The sequence below is a fragment of the Anticarsia gemmatalis genome, chromosome 28, assembly GCF_050436995.1.
Source record: "Anticarsia gemmatalis isolate Benzon Research Colony breed Stoneville strain chromosome 28, ilAntGemm2 primary, whole genome shotgun sequence".
Taxonomy (NCBI): domain Eukaryota; kingdom Metazoa; phylum Arthropoda; class Insecta; order Lepidoptera; family Erebidae; genus Anticarsia; species Anticarsia gemmatalis.
Genome location: NC_134772.1, coordinates 1,639,858 through 1,664,062, shown reverse-complemented (window position 1 = coordinate 1,664,062; position 24,205 = coordinate 1,639,858). Strand labels below are relative to the sequence as shown.

The 24,205-nt window shown below is 34.8% G+C and overlaps 1 protein-coding gene across 1 annotated transcript in view; it reads right to left on the bottom strand.

Annotated features, from left to right (window-relative positions):
• Positions 1-3,588: 3,588 nt before the first annotated feature.
• Positions 3,589-24,205, bottom strand: part of CdGAPr (GTPase-activating protein CdGAPr) — a 46,241-nt gene continuing 25,624 nt past the window's right edge. Inside the window, exons 19-26 of the mRNA XM_076132827.1 lie at positions 19,917-20,041; positions 18,999-19,117; positions 18,455-18,593; positions 17,769-17,875; positions 17,173-17,304; positions 16,223-16,297; positions 12,184-14,049; positions 3,589-11,045 (exon numbers count right to left, since the gene is read on the bottom strand). Of these exons, the coding sequence (XP_075988942.1) occupies positions 10,964-11,045; positions 12,184-14,049; positions 16,223-16,297; positions 17,173-17,304; positions 17,769-17,875; positions 18,455-18,593; positions 18,999-19,117; positions 19,917-20,041 (2,645 nt within the window). The 3' untranslated portion in view covers positions 3,589-10,963. The remainder of the gene's footprint in view (positions 11,046-12,183; positions 14,050-16,222; positions 16,298-17,172; positions 17,305-17,768; positions 17,876-18,454; positions 18,594-18,998; positions 19,118-19,916; positions 20,042-24,205) is intronic.

Genomic DNA, 24,205 nt, shown 5'->3' with positions numbered 1-24,205 from the left:
CTTTTCAAAATAAATATCTAATTCTCAATATTTCAATAAAAATTTCAAGTTACACTCACCAATTTTAGGCAATATTGTAACTATCTGTATATAAGCCTATATACTTGAGTCATCGATTCGCCGACGACTTAAAAAGTTACCGACAAAACTAGCTGCTCGGTATTTGGCAAGTCAACTAACGGCCAGTTTCTTCATACATATCTAAAGTAACCGCTAAAACCATTAAATTTTACTTGACATTTGTGTAGTAAAGGCAAATCTGTTTCTTCATAAAACTATCAGTAAATTCGTGAAGAAGCAAATTTGATTGTCATTTTTTGGTTACCCCTATACTTTGGCTATTACTTATGATTAAGAAACTGGCCGTTAGGAAATGGCTGTATTGTAACCAGGCCGTTACAAACGTGCTCACTACGTTATAATCAAAATAATGAAATGAATATGACAATGTGTAATGAGCGAGAGACTCCGATAAAATGACATGACTTAGATCGCACGTTTGAAATGGCCCGAGTATAGTTATTAGGGGCCCCAGTAAAGATTTGTTATTAATGGTCGGAAAAATCAGAAGCTATAATTCATGTTTGTCAGAAGGACTAAGTGAGACTTGTTATTAAGAATTTTAGGGACTCAACAGGATTGATTCAAGGTACATGGGTCCTATATGTAGAAGCCCTATAAAGTTTGTTATTTTAAAATCAGGGGCCCTTATTAGATAATGTATTACGCCTTACAGTGAGTGAGTTAAAATCAATAAATTTACTATAAATAAATCAATTGCACTTAGATTTTTGAACTTGAATTTTAGTTTAAATAAAGCCTTCCTGTCTAGAAAATTTAGATAGCTAGAAAGACAAATTTTCTTGCTTTGATGTATAAAGAAAATAGGATTTTTGTAGTGTCACTTATAAACGCGAGAAGAAAATTAAATGTATAATACTTATTGTGAAGATATACATACGTGTACGTAATTTGCGTGCGCAAACGTGCACGCCTGTTTGTCGACAGATGTGTAAGGTCAAACGTAATCCAGTAAAAATGCGGCGAAAATATTAAGAAAAAAACAATTTAAAATAAACTTTTAACTCCTATGAAATTTGGATTAAAACATGCAGCAATCGGCGCAAGAAGTCTCGAGTTTGAATCCTAGGTTGGGCTTCAAACCCAAAAGGCTGTCTCTTCTGAGTTTTCTGTTAATTATTTCTCAGAAAGTGTCCGGAGATTGTTAACTATTTTTCAGAAATTGTCCGGTGATTCTTGTCGACTTTACGTGCCTCGGAAAGCACGTAAAGTCCACAAGAAACGCCGCTTCTCTTTTGGTTTGTGTTGGACCTTAAAGTTAACTTTTTGCAGAATTTGTAAGTGTCACTATAAAATATAGCTTGATTTACGTGTTATATTGTTTGAGCATTGTAGAATGAGATCAATTTTAAAGACTGTGGTCCCAAATCTCCTTGATCATAGAATGTATGATTTCTTCTGTAAATAAATAATGCTTTTGTATATTGTTGTTTTATTGTACCTACTTACCACTACACAGTACTTAAGAACGGGTCGACCACTGCACTTATACGGCATCCGCTAAGAAAGGGTTTTGATCAATTCTACCCCCAAGGGGATAAAACAGGGGATGAATTTTTTTATGAAACTTTGTCAATTTTCGACCGATCGGGCAGACTTTGCATGCATAAAGCTACTATGACGTATTAATAGCGTATGAAGTAAATTAACACGTAGAATATTTAATTACTTTGGTTCGTTACTGCGACCGCCGCCGCCGCCGCTATCTAGAACGCTCATATCTTTGTGGAACGGTTAGGTTAGATGAAATGAAAGGTACAAACATATTATTGTTTAAAACGTGAATTGAAGCATTCAATACTTTTTGCTCCGGTAGATCTTTCCACGCAAAGTAAAGCGAAGAAGCTAGTATTAGTATAAATTCTTAAAAAATTAAAGTTGGTATTATAGATACAATTTGTACTAAGACAAGCTTTTGCTCGTGATTTTGTCGGACGGAATCAGACTCTTGGTCTTCGGTCCGTGTCTACACGAAGTAGGAATTATTAGTAAAATACTAGTAGGAAAGCTAGAACTGAATTGATGAAAAAAAAGGATTTTTTCACTCCGGGACAGCACGCTAAATTCCGGGACAATCTCGGATATTCCAGCCATGTGGATACCCTAGTCTATAGAATGCTTATATCTTTACTACTTTGGTTCATGTGTGGTGATGTTCACTGCGACCGCCGCCGCCGCTATCTAGAACGCTCATATCTTTGTGGAACGGTTAGGTTAGATGAAATGAAAGGTACAAACATATATTTTAAAACGTGAATAATAATTGAAACAGTATACTTTTTGCCCGAGAGTTATTTTTACACGTACGAAGTCATAGTAGGGTCTAGTATTACAATCCAACTAATATTATAAATGCGAAAGTTTGTAAGTATGGATGTTGGTTACTCTTACACGAAAAACTACTATAGCTCGTAATTAATTAATTCTCGACAACCGGCTTGTCATCGAGAAATGTATGAAAATCTGATCAGCGCCTCAGACGGGCGTCGTAGGAACTATTTTGGCAGTACATTCCATGTGTCAAACTTTTGATGCTCGACAGTACAGACTGTACAGAATCGAGCTGCTGGACGGATTTTGATGACATTTGGTACACCGATAGCGTACAACCGTTTAAAAACATGTTTGTACCTTCCATCTTATCATATCATCTAACCCAACAGTAACATCTTACACAAAGATATGAGCGTTCTAGATAGCGGCGGCGGCGGCGGTCGCAGGGAAGATCATTACACATGAACCACAGTAGTAAAGATATAAGCATTCTAGCCTAGGATAGCCTGATAGCCGGATTTCCGAGATTGTCCCGGAATTTTTCCTTTGCTGTCCCGGAATGAAAAAAAATTTTTTCATCACTTTAGTGTTTACTACTAGTATTTTACTACTAATTTCTACTCAGTATAATCTCGGACCAAATGTCTGATTCCGTCCGATGCTTCGATTCAGGTTTTAAACTGTAATATGTTTGTATCTTTAATTTCATCTAACCTAACAGTTACACAAAGATATGAGCGTTCTAGATAGCGGCGGCGGCGGCGGTCGCAGTAAGAGTCAAACATATTAGTTTAAAATCTGAATTGAATCATAGGATACTAGCTTTCTCTTCATTACTGCTTAATGTTTAAAAAAATTGATATCTTATCCGAGAATTCTTTCAAAACATATTCCGTATCTTGAAGATTAGCATATACTCGAGGTACAGAGGGAAGCAGGGTAAGAAAGTAGTCAAAAACCAAACAAAAATATATGTCCGTAATACTTTTATTTCCCAATATCCTACACTACAAGCAGAGTTTTTATCTCAATATACATAACACAAAGGTGACTGACTGACTGACGTAGTGATCTCTTAACGCACAGTCCAAACCACTGGACGGATCGGCCTGAAATTTGGCATGCAGGTAGATGTTATATAGGCATCCGCTGAGAAAGGATTTTGATCAATTCTACCCCCAAGGGCATAAAATAGGGGATGAAAATTTGTATGAAGCAAATCAAACAACAAAATATGTCCGTAATACTTTTATTTCCTCATATCCTACACTACAAGCAGAAATAATCAAAGTTTTATATTACATCATATAAATACAGGTCGTCGACCCCGCCGCGCTGGTGGCGCCGTCTAGCGGTCGTGTTGTGACAACAACTAGACACAAGTGGCGCCACCTAGGGGATAGCTCTCATAAGTGGAAACGCTTTAAAGCTCAGGTTTATAGCTTGTATAACGAATGAGTTTGGTTTTTTACAATACAATATTAGTACATTTGTATTTAAAACATAATTAGCACTTTATGATGCTTACAAATAAAATTTATAATACAGAAAAGTACAGTCAAATTAACGAATTTCATTTTAAAACAAAATACATAAAGATTTCTTTTTTACACACTTATAATCATTTACAAAAGAAATCTTTAGGAGTCAAATTGTATAGAGTCATGTATAGCTCCTTCCGTATTTCTATTTTTACAGATTTTCACCCAACACATAAAACACATTTCTAAAATCATTTTCAAATTACTAAAATATATTTTCTTTTCAAAAATAATTTTAAACAGTAACAAAATAAAAAAACGCACGTTCTAAAATATTATTATATCTCGATTTCCATAGTTACCAAATCCTTTCACTAGATGGCACTAAACACAACTCTATACGACTTTCAAAAATCATTTACCGACTTTAAAAGAAGGATGATTCGTGTGTTCGTAAAATATATATAAATGAATTTTACCAAACTCAAGCATCAACGAGCATATTACAAATGTTACATATGTAAATTTAACTTACAATTTTAATTATATACTTAAATAACTCTTAGATAATTTAAATACATTTTTATTACAATATTATTGAAAGGGGGAATTTTGGCAATGTCACAGTCAGTTATAAGAATATATATGTGGACTGTGTTTATGACTAGCCAAAATGTTAGCCCGAATTTGGGCTAAATACACACAAAATATCCAGTATACATTTTTATACATTTGTAGTAATTTCAAGAGATTCTCAGTCATAAAAAAAAGTAATAAGTTTTCTTGGGAACGAGATTATATAAATGAGTAAAATTTTAACCCCCGGTTTCTGAGTACATTTAGTGGTAGTTTATCTATTCGATAGCGTTTTTATATAAGTTTTAACGCTATTGAATAGATAAACTACCGCTAAATGTAGCTCAGAAGCCGGGGGTAAGACATTTTTAAGTATACGTATAAGCATACACTATAGTTTGACAACTTAGTAAAAAGTCTTGTATGCAAGGTTCGCGACTGTCGGAAGCATACAAAATTAATAATTTAGAACATCAGTCACCCGCAGGCTTACGCAACTGAGGGTGGCTTGTTTTATATTTTGAAAATTCACAAATTCTTAATTATTATTTAGATGAATCCTGCATTGCAAGACTCTCGGTCAATACAAATTTTCAGCGTGAAAATATAAGAAAAATATAAATATATATTGACATTTACTATATAACCTCCCTCTTAGCCAGTAGGGGTACAGCAGAGATACATTAACTCATATTTCAGTAAGCCCTGACCACGGTCGATGTAATTCGATCGAAACGTCGGGTAAACAAATATGGTATTCTAACCTTTAATTTTCAATCGCGTTTAAGACCCGTTACATTATAATATCATGTGTAAAAGACAAAGTTTAAAATCTTTTAATTAATATTTCATAAATTACAGATTTCAATACAAAATAATATTATTTTTCAATGTATTAATAAATGTAACACAGTACACATATTATTCTATTATTAGCATAAGAAATATTTTGGAAGAATTTAATTAATTAAAACTGATTAGCAGATTAACACCTTCAGTTAAGTACCGGATAGATTAACTGTTTTTTTTCTATAAAAAGGACAACCGCACTAAGAATCGCTCTTATGTCGCGGGGACTTTTACAAACATACAAACAACGGACACAAAGCACAACCAGACCCGAAACAATTATTTGTGGATCGCACAAATAATTGTTCCGTGTGGGAATCGAACCCACGACCTCCCGACGCAGTGGTGTTGGCGTGGTGACCTAAACCACTGCGCCACGGAGGCAGTCAAACTGGTAGATATTATTATACATTTTCTGCCTGGCATCTCCGTATAAGTCCGGGATAGGTTAACTAGTAGATATTTTTATGACGTTCCGTCTGTTATATAATGGTTAGGTTATCCGAGACTTAACTGTAAGTGTTTAAAGAGAAAGTATTTTAATATACCTGCTAAACAATTTTGATGTATTTAATATTTAATTACAAAGAAATTAATGTAACTATTTATTGAACCTATATGTCAGTTTCAATCAATTAAAACTGTATATGAGTGTAAACAAAACACTGTATAACTAATTACCCTCTTATTCATAAACACACTATAAACCTATTTTAGTTAAAAAGTTACTCTATGTTTTCTCTTTTTCATTTCGCTAAGGAGTGAAAGAAACAAAACACTTTATAAGACTTTCATAACTTCATATATTTTTATGAATAAGAGGGTTACTTTTTATTTCCTTTCTGAAGCAAACCTGAAAATGGGTAAATAGGTTTAATATTTAGTTATAAAATACTTATTTACTTGATATTTTCGAAGCGTAAGACTGAATGTTGATAAAGTGATTATTTTATTTATTGTCTTGAATACATTTCGATTGTCGGTTACATATTTAGTCTATCACTCTCGCTAGGATATATTATAATATGCCCAAGGCGGCAGTCAGGCAAGCGGCCAGTTGTAAAATCATTTTTTTATTTAAAAAACAACTACCTCACTAAGAATGGCTCTTGTGTCGCGGAGACAACCAGACCCGAAACAATTTTTTGAGCATCGCAATAATAATTGTCCATAGTTAAACGGAAACGATCCAACCCACACAGACGTAGTTTCGAGATATTTAACTTTAAAGTTGAGATCGTATTCCGTCATTGATTCTCCACTTTAACTTTGGGGACTAACTCAGGTCTATAACTTCATGGCGGGTTTGAATTTTACTTAGATTGTTTTCGTGATATTAAAATTTTAACTTCAAGGAGTGTTTTAATAGTGTGGGTTGGATCCTTTCCGTTTAACTATGGCCAATTGTTCCGTATGGGAATTGAACCCACGACCTCACGCGACAATGGTAGCGTCGTGGCGAAACCTAATAAATAAACCACTGCGCCACGGAGGCAGTCTAATAACATGCCATATCTCTTTACAGCATGTTTTTGAAAAAGAAAACATAATTGCTGACCACACTGATAAAGTAGATGCATAAATGCATTTATACTAATATTATTAAGCTGAAGAGTTTGTTTGAACGCGCTAACCTCAGGAACTACTGGGGCGAATTGAAAAAATATATAATTTACTGTTGGGTAGCCTATTCATTGAGGAAGGCTATAGGCTATATAACATCACGCTACGACCAATAGGAGCAGAGTACCAATAAAAAATCTTACAAAAACGGGGAAAATATGACCCATTCTCTCTAATGTGACGCAAGCGAAGTTGCGCGGGTCAGCTAGTACATAATATCACGCCTTATCTACGGCGGTAAGCAGAGACTTTTAGTATAGATTTAGTGCTAAAATTAACCGTGCATTTATATATAATTCAGTGTATAAACTAAATATGTTCCCGACATTATTAACCGACTTTATACAAAGGGAGGTGCGAATGTTACATATTTATATACAGAGAAAGCTATTATTTTATCTTTGAATGATATTCAAATATAAATACGACTTTTTTAATTGTTGAAGATTTTACAATTTCTAATAAAAAAAAATTACAGGTATCATTTTGAAATCGATAGATAGTCAAATTAGTTGCCGACTTCGAAAATAGGAGGAGGTTCTCAAATCATCTGTATTTTTTACGATTTTAGTATTTTCGAGATATCCCTAAAATACTTTATTTTGTCGTTTTTTGTAAGAAATACGTTCTTTAGTATTAATTTTATTACAATTTTGAAATATCAGTTATTTTAAAGTCCAAGTAATTTTACAAGTGAATTTTTATTTGAAATATCATTCAAATACACTCCGAGGGTTATCTATTCTATTGAATAAATATTGCTTACAAAAATATAGTAATAAATGCATTTTTATTTTATTATTCATATATTTTTTTCAATATGGCAACATATATTCCTTTTGCTGTGTTGCAATGTTATACAGAGAGTTTTATTAAGAAAATAATTATAATATAGAAATAGAAAAGAAAATTGCTGGATATTTTTATAAATCAACTCGCATTATAAATAATTACTTAAGTGAATGTTGAAATAGACTTTCTTGATAGAAAAACTTACTGCGCGACTTGGGAATCGAACTTACGACCCTATACACGAAACATAGAATACAGGATTATTCCTGTTTAACTTGGCTGAATGAGAAAGGAAATTCCTTATAATTGATTTCTTAACAAAACCTTCTGTATAAACATTGTGTAGTATACCGGTCATATAATTTCACTAGACAATTCAATGTAGTATGTGATACAGTCACAAGTATAATACGGCATTTAAGAATGAATATACACATATTTATGCCCATGTTTGTACCTGTATACATCGCAAATGAGTTCCGTTCATATGTACAGTGTGTGTTAAGCCTGCTAACCCCCGGTTTCTCAGTACATTTAGCGGTAGTTTATCTATTCAGTGGCGTTTTTTTATATGAGTTTTTACGCTATTGAATTGATAAACTATCGTTAAATGTACCTCAGAAACCGGGGGTAAGTAATCCGCCGCAAGTGACTTTGTTTTATAACTATTAGGTCGAGGAAAAAGTATTTTCGCATTATAGTATGTATGAACTTGTAATAAAATCTCTTTGGCTTCAAGAATCACAAATGAGTACACAGTTCATTAGGTTTCTTTCAGTGAGCTCGTGAGGTACTCAAATATCGAGCTTTTTTGTGTAGAGAAAAGATTTTATTACAAGTTCATACATACTACAATGCGAAGAGACTTTTTCCCCGACCTAATATATAGTAAACCAGGGACTTGTTGCTGTATTCAGACACACAGTTAACTGGCACGTACTCTTATGAGCACGTACTTTTACGTGCACGTACATATGAACGGAATTGTCTAGAGAAAAAGGTTCTTTAAAGACATAATTCATTTCTATGAGATTGGTTTTCAGCCCGTTTGTCATATTTATAGAAAACCTGACTATATGAGATTCACTGAACTTATATGAGATTTGATTTTTACATAATAATATATAGTAATACTCGATTTTGTAGGTTTAAAACGGTGATAAATAGAAAAGACTCTTTTCTCAAAATGAGAACTAATTACAGCCGAAATTTTAGAGGTGTATGAAATACATCCACGTTTCGCCATTAACAATGTTAGTTCCATGTAATAGGGGGCGAGTCTATTGCTATATACCGGACACGTTACCAAACTCCGGACTACTATTGAGAAATATTCGGGAATGGAACCCAATACCTCGTGGTCAGTTGTTATGTACACTTTTGCTTAAACCAGGCAGTTAACAGTAGAAAAGCGGGTAAAGTCATATGAAATAGTTAGTTATCACTGTTTCAACCTACACAAAATGTGATGATTAAATCAAATAATAATATTAATTAAAAAAAACGTTTCAATAAATAAAAAGACAACGTAACAAGTGACTAATTATTTTAAATAATTATATTTATAATCAACATATTTAAAAAATTGTCATGGTCAGTTTTATTAAAATTGACCATTACACTCTAAAGTTTACCTGGCCAATATCTAGGCATTGCTGACGTCTCTGAAAAATTACTGACCAATATTTAGTCACGGTCAGTTTCATTGAAACCAGCCAACTGTGTAGGACTTTGTTTATAGTGTCCAAGTGTGTGCACAATACACAGGTACACTCTCTATTCCTTCGCTCTCATAGTGCGATGGGACGGTACACACGACCAGTGAGAGGTCATGCGCAAGACCGACGGCTTTACGTGCTCTCTGAGGCACGGAGGTCTACAACTTCAACTTTTGTGAGTATTGCGCTGACCAGTCGGTAAACAATCAATGGGTTAAGCAACTTACAGCGCGTATATTACATAGATGGGCTTAGTATTTGAACTGAGCGTCTCCGTGCTTTAGAGGGCACGTTAAAAGTCGTTTGGAAACCACTCCGTTGTGGAAATTCTATAGATAGACTAAGTATTGGAACTGAGTGTCTCCATGCCTCAGAGGGCAGAGGCGCTCACAGATCGGTTAATGATCTGTAGGTTAAACAACTGTTGGCGCGGTCATTTCATGGATGGGTGACCGTTTTATTTGAACAACTTTGATACTAGGTTGACCACTAACCATACGATAGAATAGAGGGCACGTTAATAGTGGCTTTAAAAAGTCAGTATTTTGACCATATTCCTTCAATATGTTGCTTATAAATATAATTATTAATATCTATAATTAAAACTTAATTATATTTTCACAATAATAATGAGTTTTTCACTTTTATATTATACAATATAACAATAAACTGTGGTGGCATTGTGGTGAAGTTTTTCAGTCGAATTATGACGTAAAATGTTTTAAATAGGTATGCCATTTACGACCTTTTGGTATTTGAGTATGAATTTTAATTACAAAATATTATTTTAGTACCAATTTGTGACATATTTTTTGAGATATAATTTGTTAAAAATATCTGTGTCATTTGGAGTAAGCGGGTAAATCAATTCAAAACTTATAAAAATCAAACTTTTCCCGACTTGTTAGCACTTTGTCAAAATAACTGACATAAGTATCAATAAATAGATAATGACACACTAAAATAGTTTTAGGAGATTCAAAATTGAGACTCTTTGTCATTTAAAAGTGTAGATTTTTCAAGATATTTTCATGAAATTATAGAGAATAGACCAATTCTTATATATAACAACTTGAGTATATAACAGAACATATACATCGTGTCCAATTAACGAGCCTCACCTATTCACGAGATTGCCAAAAAATGGCAAAGATTGACATTTCAAATTCGCCACTATTGGCAAACATCATCACCAATATCAAAACCATAATAAATTGCAACTTTGACATCATTGCCAAAAGTTTAATGACATTACCAAACTTTATCAAAATCATCAAAAATAGGCAAAGATTGACATTTTAAATTCACCACAATTGGGAAACATATCCAATATCAAAACCATAATAAATGGCAACTTTGACATCATTGCCAAAAGTTTGATGACATTGTCAAACTTTACCAAAATTACCAAACTTTGACAACATTGCCAAACCTTGCCAAACTTCACGAAAATCATCAAAAATACTACTCAAACGCTAAAATTACAATTTCTACAGACATTACCTTTGTCACTTCACACCACAATGCGCCACAGTGTTGGTAATCTTATCAATAACGGCTGATAACTTATCACCCGGTGTTCGGATGTGACTTCTGCTCGAATATCGCCGTCATGTCCCTTATGTTGTATGAGGGGGACACTTTCTCTTTTCTGTAAAGAAAATAATATTTTTAAAAGAAAATGTATAGAAAAACTTTGTAATTTGTAGCATAAAAAAACTATTGACAAATTTTCATTAATCATTTTTAAACGTAAATGTATAAAAATCTTGGTAATTTGTAGCCAAAAAAATTGTTTTTTATTAAATATTTCATGAAATAAATAACAAAGTACCTAATATTAATAAAGATACTATCATTATTAATATCATAGTATGATTTATATGTTACTGTAAAAGCCCGAACTGCGGTAAATCCTAAGATTTTCCGGTAAAACCTAAGATTTACCAACTCTCAATGGTAAAAGTCCGAGTAATTCTTTTATTTCGAACTTTTACCACTATTCACTTGATAGATCTTATACACAAAATTTAAGGACATCATATTATTCGATTTCTATGTAGGTAGAACATTTCTATTAGAAATTTTTGTACTGTACAAATTGATTAATTTTGAGTAAAAAAACAATTAGAATTGTTTAGTTCATAATTAAAGCCAATTTCACATTATAAAGAGAAGAGAAATAATATCAAAAAGTAGCTGAAACGGTTTTATAGTTTAATGGGTAGAATAGTGGATTTTGTTCATAACTACTATTATAAGGAATTGTAAAAAAAAATATATTTTTAAACGAAAAAAACTTTCCTTCTTTTTTACTATACAACGTTAGTGTGATAAATCCTTGGTATTAGGCTTGCTGTTAGCTTTCTTATACTGAAGTCTAGAAATATCAGGTAATAAAATATAAAAATTCCAAACTAATTGATATAGAAAACCAATAAGTTATCATAAAATCTACTGAGACGAAATTATATTCGACACCTAATACTATAAATATATACTACGAAATATAATTAGAAATATATAATCAAAATGTAATTATACATTACAAGAAAAACTTTACTTTAATTTTGAACAAACATAATACTAAACCTAACTAAATAATTAAATAACATATTATCATACCCACTATTTATTACTAACTTTCATATCATACAAAAATGTTCCTACAAATTCTTTATAATATATTAATTGTAACGACTATCATAAGTGTCAACATTTGACCTAAATGATTTGATTTTATAACAAATTCTACCCACTAAACAAAAAAAACCGGTTTAAACTCTTACCTCTCAAACTCCCTCCCATCATCCGGGTACTCTTTATCAGGCGACGTTGGCGAGTGAATGGACTCTAAATTATTACTGCTTTTAGCCAGACTGAACCTCATCCTCTGGCCTAGGTCGACCGTGTTCCTCCTCTCAAACTTAGGTAACTCTTTTAACCTCTCACAAGACTCAACGCGGTCTTCTCTGTCCTTCCGTATTTTTATTCGCGTTAACTGTTCCGGATTACTTCGAAACGATTGCGAACTATACTTTTCCCGTAAAAAATTCCTTCTTTCTTCCTTATATTTCTCTATTCGTTCCCTACTTAGTTTCTTGTCAGAATCTATGGATATTAAGCTTTTTATATCGGGTCTATCAAAACGCTGTATTAAAGATATTTTGTTCTCTGTGGTCGGAGTAATAATTACTTTATTTTCATGTTCCGTATTGAGATTTAAATCGGGTAACTTTTTACTAGAATCTTTGACTTCTAAGCTTTTCCGTCTGTCCGTATGTTCGGTGCCAAATTCTTTGATAAACGCATTTTCATCTAAAGACCTAGCTGAGTTTTTAGATAATTTATACGATTTAGGTGAAACGGGCGGCGGTTTAAAGTCTAATTTCTTCACTTCTATAACCCGTTTTTCGTCTTTCCTTTCCAAACTTGGGTATTTGATTTCAGCTTTAAACTTATCGAAGGTAAACTGTGATTTCTGTTCCGTAGGACTCTCGAACCTTATAGCCAGTTCTCTCACATTCATGCTTTTAAAATTCCCATTTTCCATTCCACCTTTAGTATTATCCATTTCATTAATTTCTAAATCTTTATCACATATTTTCAAAGTATCTACGTTAATATTCTCATAATCGTTTTGTTTTTCAAAAGCAATATTCTCGTAATGTCTGTCTTCTGGTAGAAGCATTGCGTTTACTTCTTCTATACTCTTTTTGAAGAATTTCACTTGACTGTATACATCCAAGTCTTCATCTAAATTAGTTTCTATGGGAGTTTCTAGAATGATTAAATCTTCATCATTAGGTTGGCAGGCCTGCTGTGTTGGCAAACAAGCGTCGCTCTGTGGTACCGTTGCTTCTTCGACTATAGACAAGTTTTTCTCTAGATCAATATCTTCATAAACCGAGTCCCTGTCATTGGTCGGCGTATCTTCGAAATTCTTAACTTTAGTAGGCGACCTAAACGTTATACTAATAGTAGATTTCAAAGGACTTTTTAAAGGCGAACCGGGGGAACTTTTACTAGTGCTCGAAGACTGCAAATTTATATAATTCGGCCTTGTAAAGTTGTAGCATTCGTATAACTCATCACCTTTTGTTAAGCTCACGTTTGAATAACTTGAAGAACTTTCGTGAGATGACGTCATGACTTTCATAGCTTCATTTTCGTCTTTCTTCTTATCCGTATGGTCCGAATTCGATGAGTTTGACACAGCTGATAGTCTATTAAGATTATGATAGCTGATATCAGTTGAATGTCCAGGACTATGTTCTAGACTATCATGTAAATTTTCAGCGAAATCTTTTAAATTTTCATAATCCGTCGCTTTCAATTCACACTTTAAGCATTTATCTTCATCGCACGTTTCACAAATCTCTGATTTTATTTGTATCGTGTGTTTGTTGGTGTCTGAAACCTCTGAGTCACTCTCTAGAGGGTCGTAGATGGGAGTGACGGGAGTGAGAGGGCTAGAATTGAGAGTGCTTGTAGTCAGAGTGGTACTTATAGAGTTTTCGTTAGGCCAGTCAATTTTGATGAGAGTGGAATGTCCGTCTTTGCCGTGCCAACTGAGTCTGTTCGTTTGTTTGTCCGTGTCGAGGTGCATGGCGCTGTATCGGGACGATTTGGTCTTTCGTGGGGAGTTCCGTTCCCTGGTGGGGTAATTTTTTTATTGTGAGTGCAAGCTGAAGTTTAGCGTTTTAGGATTGGTTATGTAGTGTGTGGGTTGATGATAAACTTGTATAAAAATATCTTATCAAAAAGTGTTTTAATAGAATTTCAAAATAGGGATTTTTGTACCAGAATTCTATTTTTGTTACTATATTGAAGACATCGTCTTGTCTTACAATATTAGATCGAATTAAGTGAATTAAAAAATAATAATAACTAAGCTTTTTTTTATAAACTGATTTTATAGTCTTAACAAGTGTTTTATAGAAATTTAAAGTAAAATTCATGCTATTTTAAATCAAAAGTACTGAAAATAATACTGTTTTAAATAAGTTCTATACGTTTGTCATCAACCCACACAAACTTAACAACAAAATAATCAACATTAAATAGATTCACTCACACAGTTTTGAAAAACAATGTTAATTATAATTTCCGTTCATATGTACAGTGTCTGTGGTGCTAAGAACTTAATACTTTTATTATCTATACTAATATTATAAAGCTGAAGAGTTTGTTTGTTTGTTTGAACGCGCTAATCTCAGGAACTACTGGTCCGATTTGAAAAATTCTTTCAGTGTTAGATAGCCCATTTATCGAGGAAAACTATAGGCTATATACCATCACGCTACGACCAATAGAAACAGAGTGCCAGTAAAAAATGTTACCAAAACGGGGAAGAATTTCAACCATTTTCTCTAATGTGACGCAAGCGAAGTTGCGCGGGTCAGATAGTATTAAGTATTAAGTTGAACCGTATGTTTGTTTCTTTATAAATAGTGATTTTATAGTCTCAGAGAAAAACTCTTTAGTATTAACTTTAGATTAGTCTAAGAAACTATAATCCATACTTCCATACTAATATTATAAATGCGAAAGTAACTCTGTCTGTCTGTCTGTTACTCAATCACGCCTAAACTACAGAACCAATTTGCATGTAATTTTGTATAAAGATATTTTGATTCCCGAGAAAGGACTACCGAAGGATACTTTTTACCCCGGGAAAATTAGGGTAGATGTTACGACGTAGGCATCCGCTAAGAAAGGATTTTGATCAATTCTACCCCCAAGGGGATAAAATAGGGGATGAAAGTTTGTATGAAAAGTCTATCCTAAGTCACAAACCACGCGAATTGGCGGGCAAAAGCTAGTGGTATATTATATACCGTGTCACACTGTACATATAAACGGAAGTATACAGTTACATACCTATTCCACTACTATATTACATAAACTTTTAGTTACTAATTAACATGAAACGATTAAACATGCTGTTCTTTACATTTATAACTAGAAAGAAAGAGACGACACTACAATGACAGTTACTTTGTAAAACAGTAGTGAAACTGGCGTTCGTTTTCAATAAACTATCGTCAGTAAGGAATAGGCTTACTAAAGTTAAGTTACCTTGTTAATATATCGACTAACTTTATCATCGTTTTTTTAGTCTTAATGCCGTGAGCATAAGTTTATTGGACTGCTAATCACCAAGTAACAGGATCGATTCTCGGATCAGGCAAAGAGCTTTTTCTTTGTTCTTTAAAGAGACAACTCCCGCACTAAAAATTGCTTTTGTGTCGCGGTGACTTTTACAAACATACAAACAACGGACACGAAGTACAACCAGACCCAATTATTTGTGGATCGCACAAATAATTGTCCCGTGTGGGAATCGAACCCACGACCTCCCGACGCAATGGTAGCGGCGTGATGACCTAAACTACTGCGCCATGTAGGCAGTCAAATTATTGAATTACTCTTAATTTTCATTAGAATATTTTCATAGAGTTTGGTAACGTGCCCGGTATATAGCAATAGACTCGTCCCCTATTACATGGGACTAACATTGTTAATGGCGAAACGTGGGTGTATTTCATAGACCAATGTCTACACCTTCAAGTATAAAAGGCATATTTCTTACTGACTTATAGTTTATTGAGTTAATTAAAATTATTATCAAAATACCTACATTATATTATGTATATTTATATTAGGTACTATTTTTGATGATTTACCTCCGGTTTCAGGTGAGGTACATTTAGCGGCAGTTTATCTATTCAATAGCATTAAAATTCATACAAAAAAAACGCTATTGAACAGATAAACTACCGCTTAATGTACTCAGAAACCGGGGGTTAGTTGTTAAGTGCTTACCTGAGTTTGACGTTAGCTAACGAAGTTGGGAAGTCAGTTAGCGATGCCATAGGACTGTCTCTATCTTTGCAAAGTCTGTGGAAGAAATAAATACTGTATTATATGTGTTCTTCTTCTTATCGTATGGTAAGTGGTCAAACCTAGTGTCAAAGTTGTTCAAGCCGCCCGAAAGGCCTTTGACATGGCTTAACGACTGTTATCTTAATTGACAACAGACGGGACCGACTTTTTACGTGTCCTCCGAATCACGGAGACGCCTTGTTAAAATATCACTATGCGGTCACCCATCTATGGAATGACCGCGCCAAGGTTTGCTTAACCCCATCGTTTATCGACCGGTGAGCGCAACTGGCTGCGGGCGCCACATCTATACTAATATTATAAAGCTGAAGAGTTTGTTTGTTTGTTTGTTTGTTTGTTTGAACGCGCTAATCTCGGGAACTACTGGTCCGATTTGAAAAATTCTTTCAGTGTTAGATAGCCTATTTATCGAGGAAGGCTATAGGCTATATAACATCACGCTACGGTCATATATTATATATGTACAACCAATAAAACAATGCTGGAAAAAAACAATTATTCAAATTGTTCGAGTCATTTTGGATTTTTGTACTTAAAGATTCCCATCCTACTAAAATTATAAATGCGAAAGTTTGTGAGAATGTATGTATGGATGTTTGTTACTCTTTCACGCAAATACTACTGAACCGATTACGATGAAATTGGGTATGTAGGTAGCTGAAGACCCAGAATAACACATAGGCTACTTTATATCCCGGAGTTCCCGAGGGATCGGGATTTACACGGGAAGGGTTTCCACGCGAACGAAGTCGCGGGCGGCTTCAAATATACATATACAATGATAAATGATTCATGATTATGTATATATGTAAATGTACATATGTACATTTTTATACGCTTTGTCCAGCAGTGGGACAGTGTGTGCTTACCTCTTAGCGATGTCAGTGTGGTGCGTGTCGGGAGGTCTCGTGTGTCTCTTCTCGGGCGGCGCGCGGGCCCGCGGGGACTCGCCGTCGATGTAGCCGATCTGTGACAGCTGCTCCTCCAGCGTCACGCGACGACTGCACGGACAGACACACATACATTATATTACATAATGAAAGTGGAACGAATCTGCTCCATGATCTGCACAAAAGTGGACTTTAACTTGCCAAAGCGGTTAATGTATTAGGTCGGGGAAAAAGTCTTTTCGCATTATAGTATGTATAAACTTGTAATAAAATCTTTTCTCTACACAAAACAGCTCGATATTTGGGTACCTCACGAGCTCACTAAAAGAAACCAAATGAACCGAACAAAGAGATTTTATTACAAGTTCATACATACTATAATTCGAAAGACTTTCCCCGACCTAATATAAAGTACTCCTTTATACACCTTTGTATATGATAAATAATTTATAACCCATTACAGTCCCACTACGGAGCAAGGGTCTTCTCCCTTAATAAGGAGGGGGGGGGGGGTAATGGGGGGGGGGAGCGATTTGGGGACTTAAAATGTTGGTCGTTGGATATATAATAGTTACCGTTCAGCGAGTTCGTTGGCCGCGTGTATGTCGACGCGCAGGTTGCGTCGCGGACTGGGCTCCGCGCTGCATAGACCTGACTCCGGCGGTGTGGAGCATAGCGAGTCCTGGAGATAATACAATATAAATTATTATTATATAAATTTAACCCATTACTGTCCCACTGCTGGGCAAGGCTCTCCTCCCGTAATGAGGGAGGGGTTTGAGTCCACCACGATGGCCAAGTGCGGGTTGGGGACTTTGCATGCGCTCAATAAATGTATTAAACTAATTTTATGCATGCAAGGTTTCCTCACGATGTTTTCCTTCACCGTTGAAGCATGTGATAATTATTTCTAATACACACATAACTTGGAAAAGTCATTGGTGTGTTGCCTCGGGTTTGAACCTGCGACCACGACCTGCGAAGGCGTTTTTAAGGAGTACGTGAACGAAAATTGTGACGTGAGAATTTTATATATAAGATTTATAATAACTTAGAATTTTTATCACAAGAATAAAGTTTAATCATAGCGAAACGCAATATATTTATGTATTTGTGTGTGTTTGTTTGCATGTATGTATGTATGTATGTATGCATGTATGTATGTATGTATGTATGCATGTATGTATGCATGTATGTATGCATGTATGTATGCATGTATTGTATGTATGTTTGTATGTTTGCATGTTTGTATGTATGTCACCTGTGCATGATTATGTTGTAGCTGCGTGTCGTCCTCCTCACTGAACATATGGTGGTCCCTCTCTTGAGGCGACAGTCGTAGACGCATATCTGCTAACTCCGCCTGCCACGGCTCGAAGTACGAATCGCATGATGATGACCTGGAGGCAGTGATAAATAATTTAATTCACTATTTGATTACCAATATTTTTTTATTAAAAACCGGCCAAGCTGCACTCGCGCACGAATGGCTCCGCACCATAATCAGCCTTTCTTCCAATTATGTTGGAATATGCAGCTAAATGTATTTTACATGGAGCGACTGCCTATCTGACCTCCACAACCCAGTTACCTGGGATAACACGATACCTGGCTGTCAGATTTTAAAGTTTCCAACTACTGTTAACGACTGTCAAGAGAAGCGGGGACTCACAATTGAACGTGTCTTCCGAAACACGGAGGAACTCGACATGTATGTTATGGTCACCCATCCACATAACAACCTCGACAAACGTAACTTAACCTGAGAGATCAATAAAACCATGAATAAATATGGTAATTCTCACCTGGTGTGATGTTTGAGTGGCGCGGCCGCTCTCTCAGCGAGCGGCGCGAGGGTGTCCGTGTCTGACGCGAGAGACTCACACGACTTCACCGGCCGAAGACCGCCGAGCATAGGTGTGTCCTGGACATAAATAAAAATATATTAATATATGTAACCATACATTTTTTAATGATTTAAGTCGTCTAAAATGGGCCTCTACGTGCTGGCTTTTCGGCCCTACACGCGCCCCAAATGTCCGGGACTTAGTCCCGGGATACACAAAAGACGAACAAATAATATAAATCTAGAGTGTGTCAAATATTAAAGCAGTTGTAAAAGGCCATGTCTCCTAAAAAATCAGGACTCTATAGCCCCGAGATGTGGTAAAGACTTAAAATAATAAATCTTTATTTCTAAGGTCCATATAAGTATTTAAATAAAGCATAGGCTCATTTTACAAAATTTATATGTATAATACAATACACAGGATTTGTAATTTGTATGAGAATCTATACTAATATTATAAAGCTGAAGAGTTTGTTTGTTTGTTTGAACGCGCTAATCTCAGGAACTACTGGTTCGATTTGAAAAATTATTTCACTGTAAGATAGCCCATTTATCGAGGAAGGCTATAGGCTACATATCATCACGCTACGACCAATAGGAGCCGAGTACCGGTATAAAATGTTACAAAAACGGGGAAAATTATGACCCATTCTCTCTTATGTGACGCAAGCGAAGCCCTGACTGACTAGAACGCCATGGCGACGTCGCTGGCTATTTAATTAATATTGAATGTATGTCACCTAACTCACGTGGCGACGGTGTAGCAACATCACATTCCAATACTAACTGTTTGGATACGTAGCCAGCGACGCCTAAGTCACCAACTACGCGGACGAAGTCACGAGCAGAAACTAGTTAATTATATAATAGTTACCTGTGGTGGTGTAGGCGGGTTAGGAGTGTGGGCTATCGTTGGTCTGACAGTCCTCGCTCGCTGCTGCTTGCTCCTAGTGAACAGACCGCGCCAGCCGGATGGAGACCGCTTTAGACCGCGTTTACCTAGTACAAGTTGTTTGTTAATTGTGTTATGTGTTTAACAAATAGATTTTAATAAACTATCTTCAGTAAGATATAAGCGAACGCATTATCTATTGAATAAAAACACCGGAATGTATGTACGTGCATAACTTTTGAACAACTAAACCAAAATGGAAATTCCAATATTTAAAGATTACTTTGGAATGCCAGACGTTTTAAGCTGCGATCACGGTTATACTCGAGTTATTTCAAACGTGCGAACTAATTCCCGGTTTCTACATTTAGCGGTAGTTTATCTATTCAATAGCGTTGAAACTCATGTACAAAACACTATTGAATAGATAAACTACCGCTAAATGTACCTCAGAAAGTCTCGGTAAGTCATGTCATTATATCGGAGTCTCTCGCTCACATTCATTTCATTCTTTTGATTATAACGTAGTTCGTACGTTTGTAACGGTCTGATTATAATGTAACCCGTACCGTAATCGCAGACAGGCATTCCAAGACAAAATGCGTGTTCGCGTTAATTCCCCTATTCTAATATATAACGTCGTGAAAAAAGTCTTTTCGCATTATAGCATGTATGAACTTGTAATAAAATCTTTTCTCTACACAAAAAAGCTCGATATTTGGGTACCTCACGAGCTCACTGAAAGAAACCTAATGAACTGTGTACTCGTTTGTGATTCTTGAAGCCAAAGACATTTTATTACAAGTTCATACATACTATAATGCGAAATGACTTTTTCCCGACCCAATATAATACATTTGAATATGTTTCACTAAACAGTAGTTTCTTTACTGAAGATAGTTTATTAAAATCGGTATTAGATTAGGGATGTGTATTTACGTAAAATATTGTGTATTAGACACGATTATATTCGTAGAAGATGTCAGAATCAGTTGATTTTCAACACTTCTATATATCACAGCATTAACCCCTGGTTTCTGAGTAAATTAAGTGGTAGTTTATCTATTCAATAGCGTTTTTTTTGTATGAGTTTTGACACTATTGAATAGATAAACTACCGTTAAATGTACCTCAGCAACCGGGGGTAAGTGCATTACATTGTTATGTGCACGTACACGTAACGTGCAAACGTACAAACGTGCATTATTTTAATATATGTTTCTTACTTTGTATATATTTATTTAATATGTAAGGGAAATGCTTTCGAAAGTTCGAACCGATGACTGTAGTAGGAATTTTAAAAACGATGTCATTATTATTGAAATAAAACTTTCAAACTTATTTAAGTTTCACGTATCAGTATTGCATACTTAAATTGTTTTGTATAAACGACCTCCGTGGCGCAATGGTTTTATTCGCCACGCCGCTACTAAAGCGTCGGGAGGTCGTGGGTTCGTGGGTTCAAATAATTGTTTCAGGTCTTTGTACTTTGTGTCCGATGTTTGTATGTTTGTAAAAGTCCCCGCGGCACAAGAGCAATTCCTAGTGATAGAGTTGTATTATCCCTTTCAAAGTCACCGGTTTTCGTTTTTGAAAGCGTTGATCCTTACAACTTGTTTGTATAAAAACTATTTGTATGAGACACAAACTGCCAAACGCATCTGAACGGTGCTTAGAGCATGTAAATATTTAGTTATACTAAAGTCTTTCAGTATTTTAACAGTAGTATTTGTTCTGAGCCTGGTTGTCAATTTATCTATATAATTATACATATATTTAGAAGTATATAAGTATGTTTATCAGTTATTTGGTAACAGTACAAGCTCTACTTAGTTTGGAATCAAATGACCGTGTGTGAGTTGTCCAATGAAATTTATTTATTTTAGTAGTGCATAATATGTTTTTCTGTGATCAAATACTATTTCATATAGTGATCAATATATTTTATTTCCTTTTAGGTACAATTGCAATATATAATAGGTTTGTTCACCTATATTTATGTGTTGACAAAGACTATAAACATGGTTATAAAATTCCACTTACTATGATCCCTACTTCTTCATGCTTGCCAAATTTTCCAAGTGATGTGTATATTAGAAATAATGATCACTTGTTCTAACAGTGAAGGAAAATATCGTGGTGCAACCTAGCATGCTTGAGAGTTTGTTTAACACAGTTCTCGATTTGGAGACCTAATTTTTCTATTGGATGGATTTTATTTATTAAATAATTTTGACGTTTTTGTCAGATAATGTATGAATGTGTGTCTCTTTACATAGACAATCGTAATCGATTATAACCTAGCATTGATTCCATACTATAGCGCCTATAGTGGGCCAACCACTGTTGTGTAAAGGCCTATAATCAACAGTGCGTGGAGAAACGGGCTGATTAGATAGATTGATTACTATCAAGATAATAATTTGTAATTCTACTTCAAAGATTCTACTAATTCTTTTAATAAAACAAGGTTTCGTTAAAAAAGATAAAAAAAATCCTGAAAAATTTCACTTTTTCATTATAATTATATTAAACAAACTCCAAATTTTCCATCATTAAATATCTTAATTCAAAGAGAATTACGTTGGTTTTATACAGACAATAAAACGATTCGTCAAAACCCTCAAATATATTCACAATGTTAATTATCACCAAAGTATGTTATATTCCCGTAGTTACATCCCACACCAATATATTGAAAAAGATATAAAGCCAGTTTCACATTTTACTGATAAGTATTGGATAACCTAATCTATACTAATATTATAAAGCTGAAGAGTTTGTTTGAACGCGCTAATATCAGGAACTACTGGTCCGATTTGAAAAATTATTTCAGTGTTAGTTAGTCCATTTATCGAGGAAGGCTATATCATTACGCTACGACCAATAGGAGCAGAGTACCAATACAAAAATGTTACGAAAACGGGGACAATTTTGACCTATTCCCTCTTATGTGACGCAAGCGAAGTTGCGCGGGTCAGCTAGTGACAGATAAAACGACTGCAAATGTATGTAAACATCATCAGTCTAGCCTTTCTTCCAACTATGTTGGAGTCGGCTTCCAGTCTCACCGGATGCAGCTGAATACCAGTATTTTACATGGAGCGACTGCCCATCTGACCTCCACAACACAGTTACCTGGGTTAAGACTGGTTGTCAGACTTTCAAGCTTCTGACTATTGTAAACGACTGTCAAAGATCTTTGAAAATTACACCCACAATTTAACGTGTCTTCCGAAACACGGAGGAACTCGATTTGTATAATCTGGTCACCCATCCACAGACCAACCTCGGCGAGTATATCGTTTGTCTAGCTAAGCTATCCCATACTTATTCAATATTAGTGAAACCGGCTGTAAAACTAGCAGATATATTTGAAAAGCATGCACTAGGTTTAAAGGTATCAAATAAAAAAATATATAGTAAAAATACATTTATTATCTTATATAAATTACATAGACTATTAATATCTGGCTGTAACAATTTAAATAAATATAGCACAATGTTTACAACCTGTACCGTATATTAAATACAATAAAAAATATTATATTATTATTTTCATATGAGTATATATTGTTAGTAGGTCACTTGAAACATCAAATTTATAAAAAAAATTAGGTCTGATTCAAGATTTTTTTGTTGGCACCTCCCACGCAAGTGGTCGACGGTTCGAACCCGGGGCAACACACCAATGACTTTTCCAAGTTATGTGTGTATTAGAAATAATGATCACTTGTTCCAACGGTGAATGAAAACATCGTGATGAAACTTTGCATGCCTAAATTGTATTTAAATCATTTATTAAGGGTATGCAAAGTTCCCAACGTGCATTTTGGCCAGCGTGATGGACTCAAGGCTAGCCCCTCCGCGTTTGGAAGGAGACCCTTACCATGGAGTGGGACAATAGTGGGTTAAAAAAAGTCAGAGATCTTCGAAAATTACAGCCGTAACCCATAATTTAACGTGCCTTCCGAAAAACAGCGGAACTCGATGTGTATAAGATGGTCACCCATCAAAAGAACAACCTCGGCAAGCGTAACTTAACCTCAGAGATCGAACTGAGCCGCAGTTGTTAACTAAGCTACGAGCTCTACGAGGTGTACAAATACATATTTTATTTATTATAACTTAGTTTTAAAGAGATTCATCGAGAATTAAGGATTCTGTGTTTTATCATTAAAATATGTTTTGTTAATATTTTTGTCAATTGACGAGTTATTAAGTTAAATAGCTGCCTTAAAGGCTCAAATTTTTCTAACTAGCAAAATAAT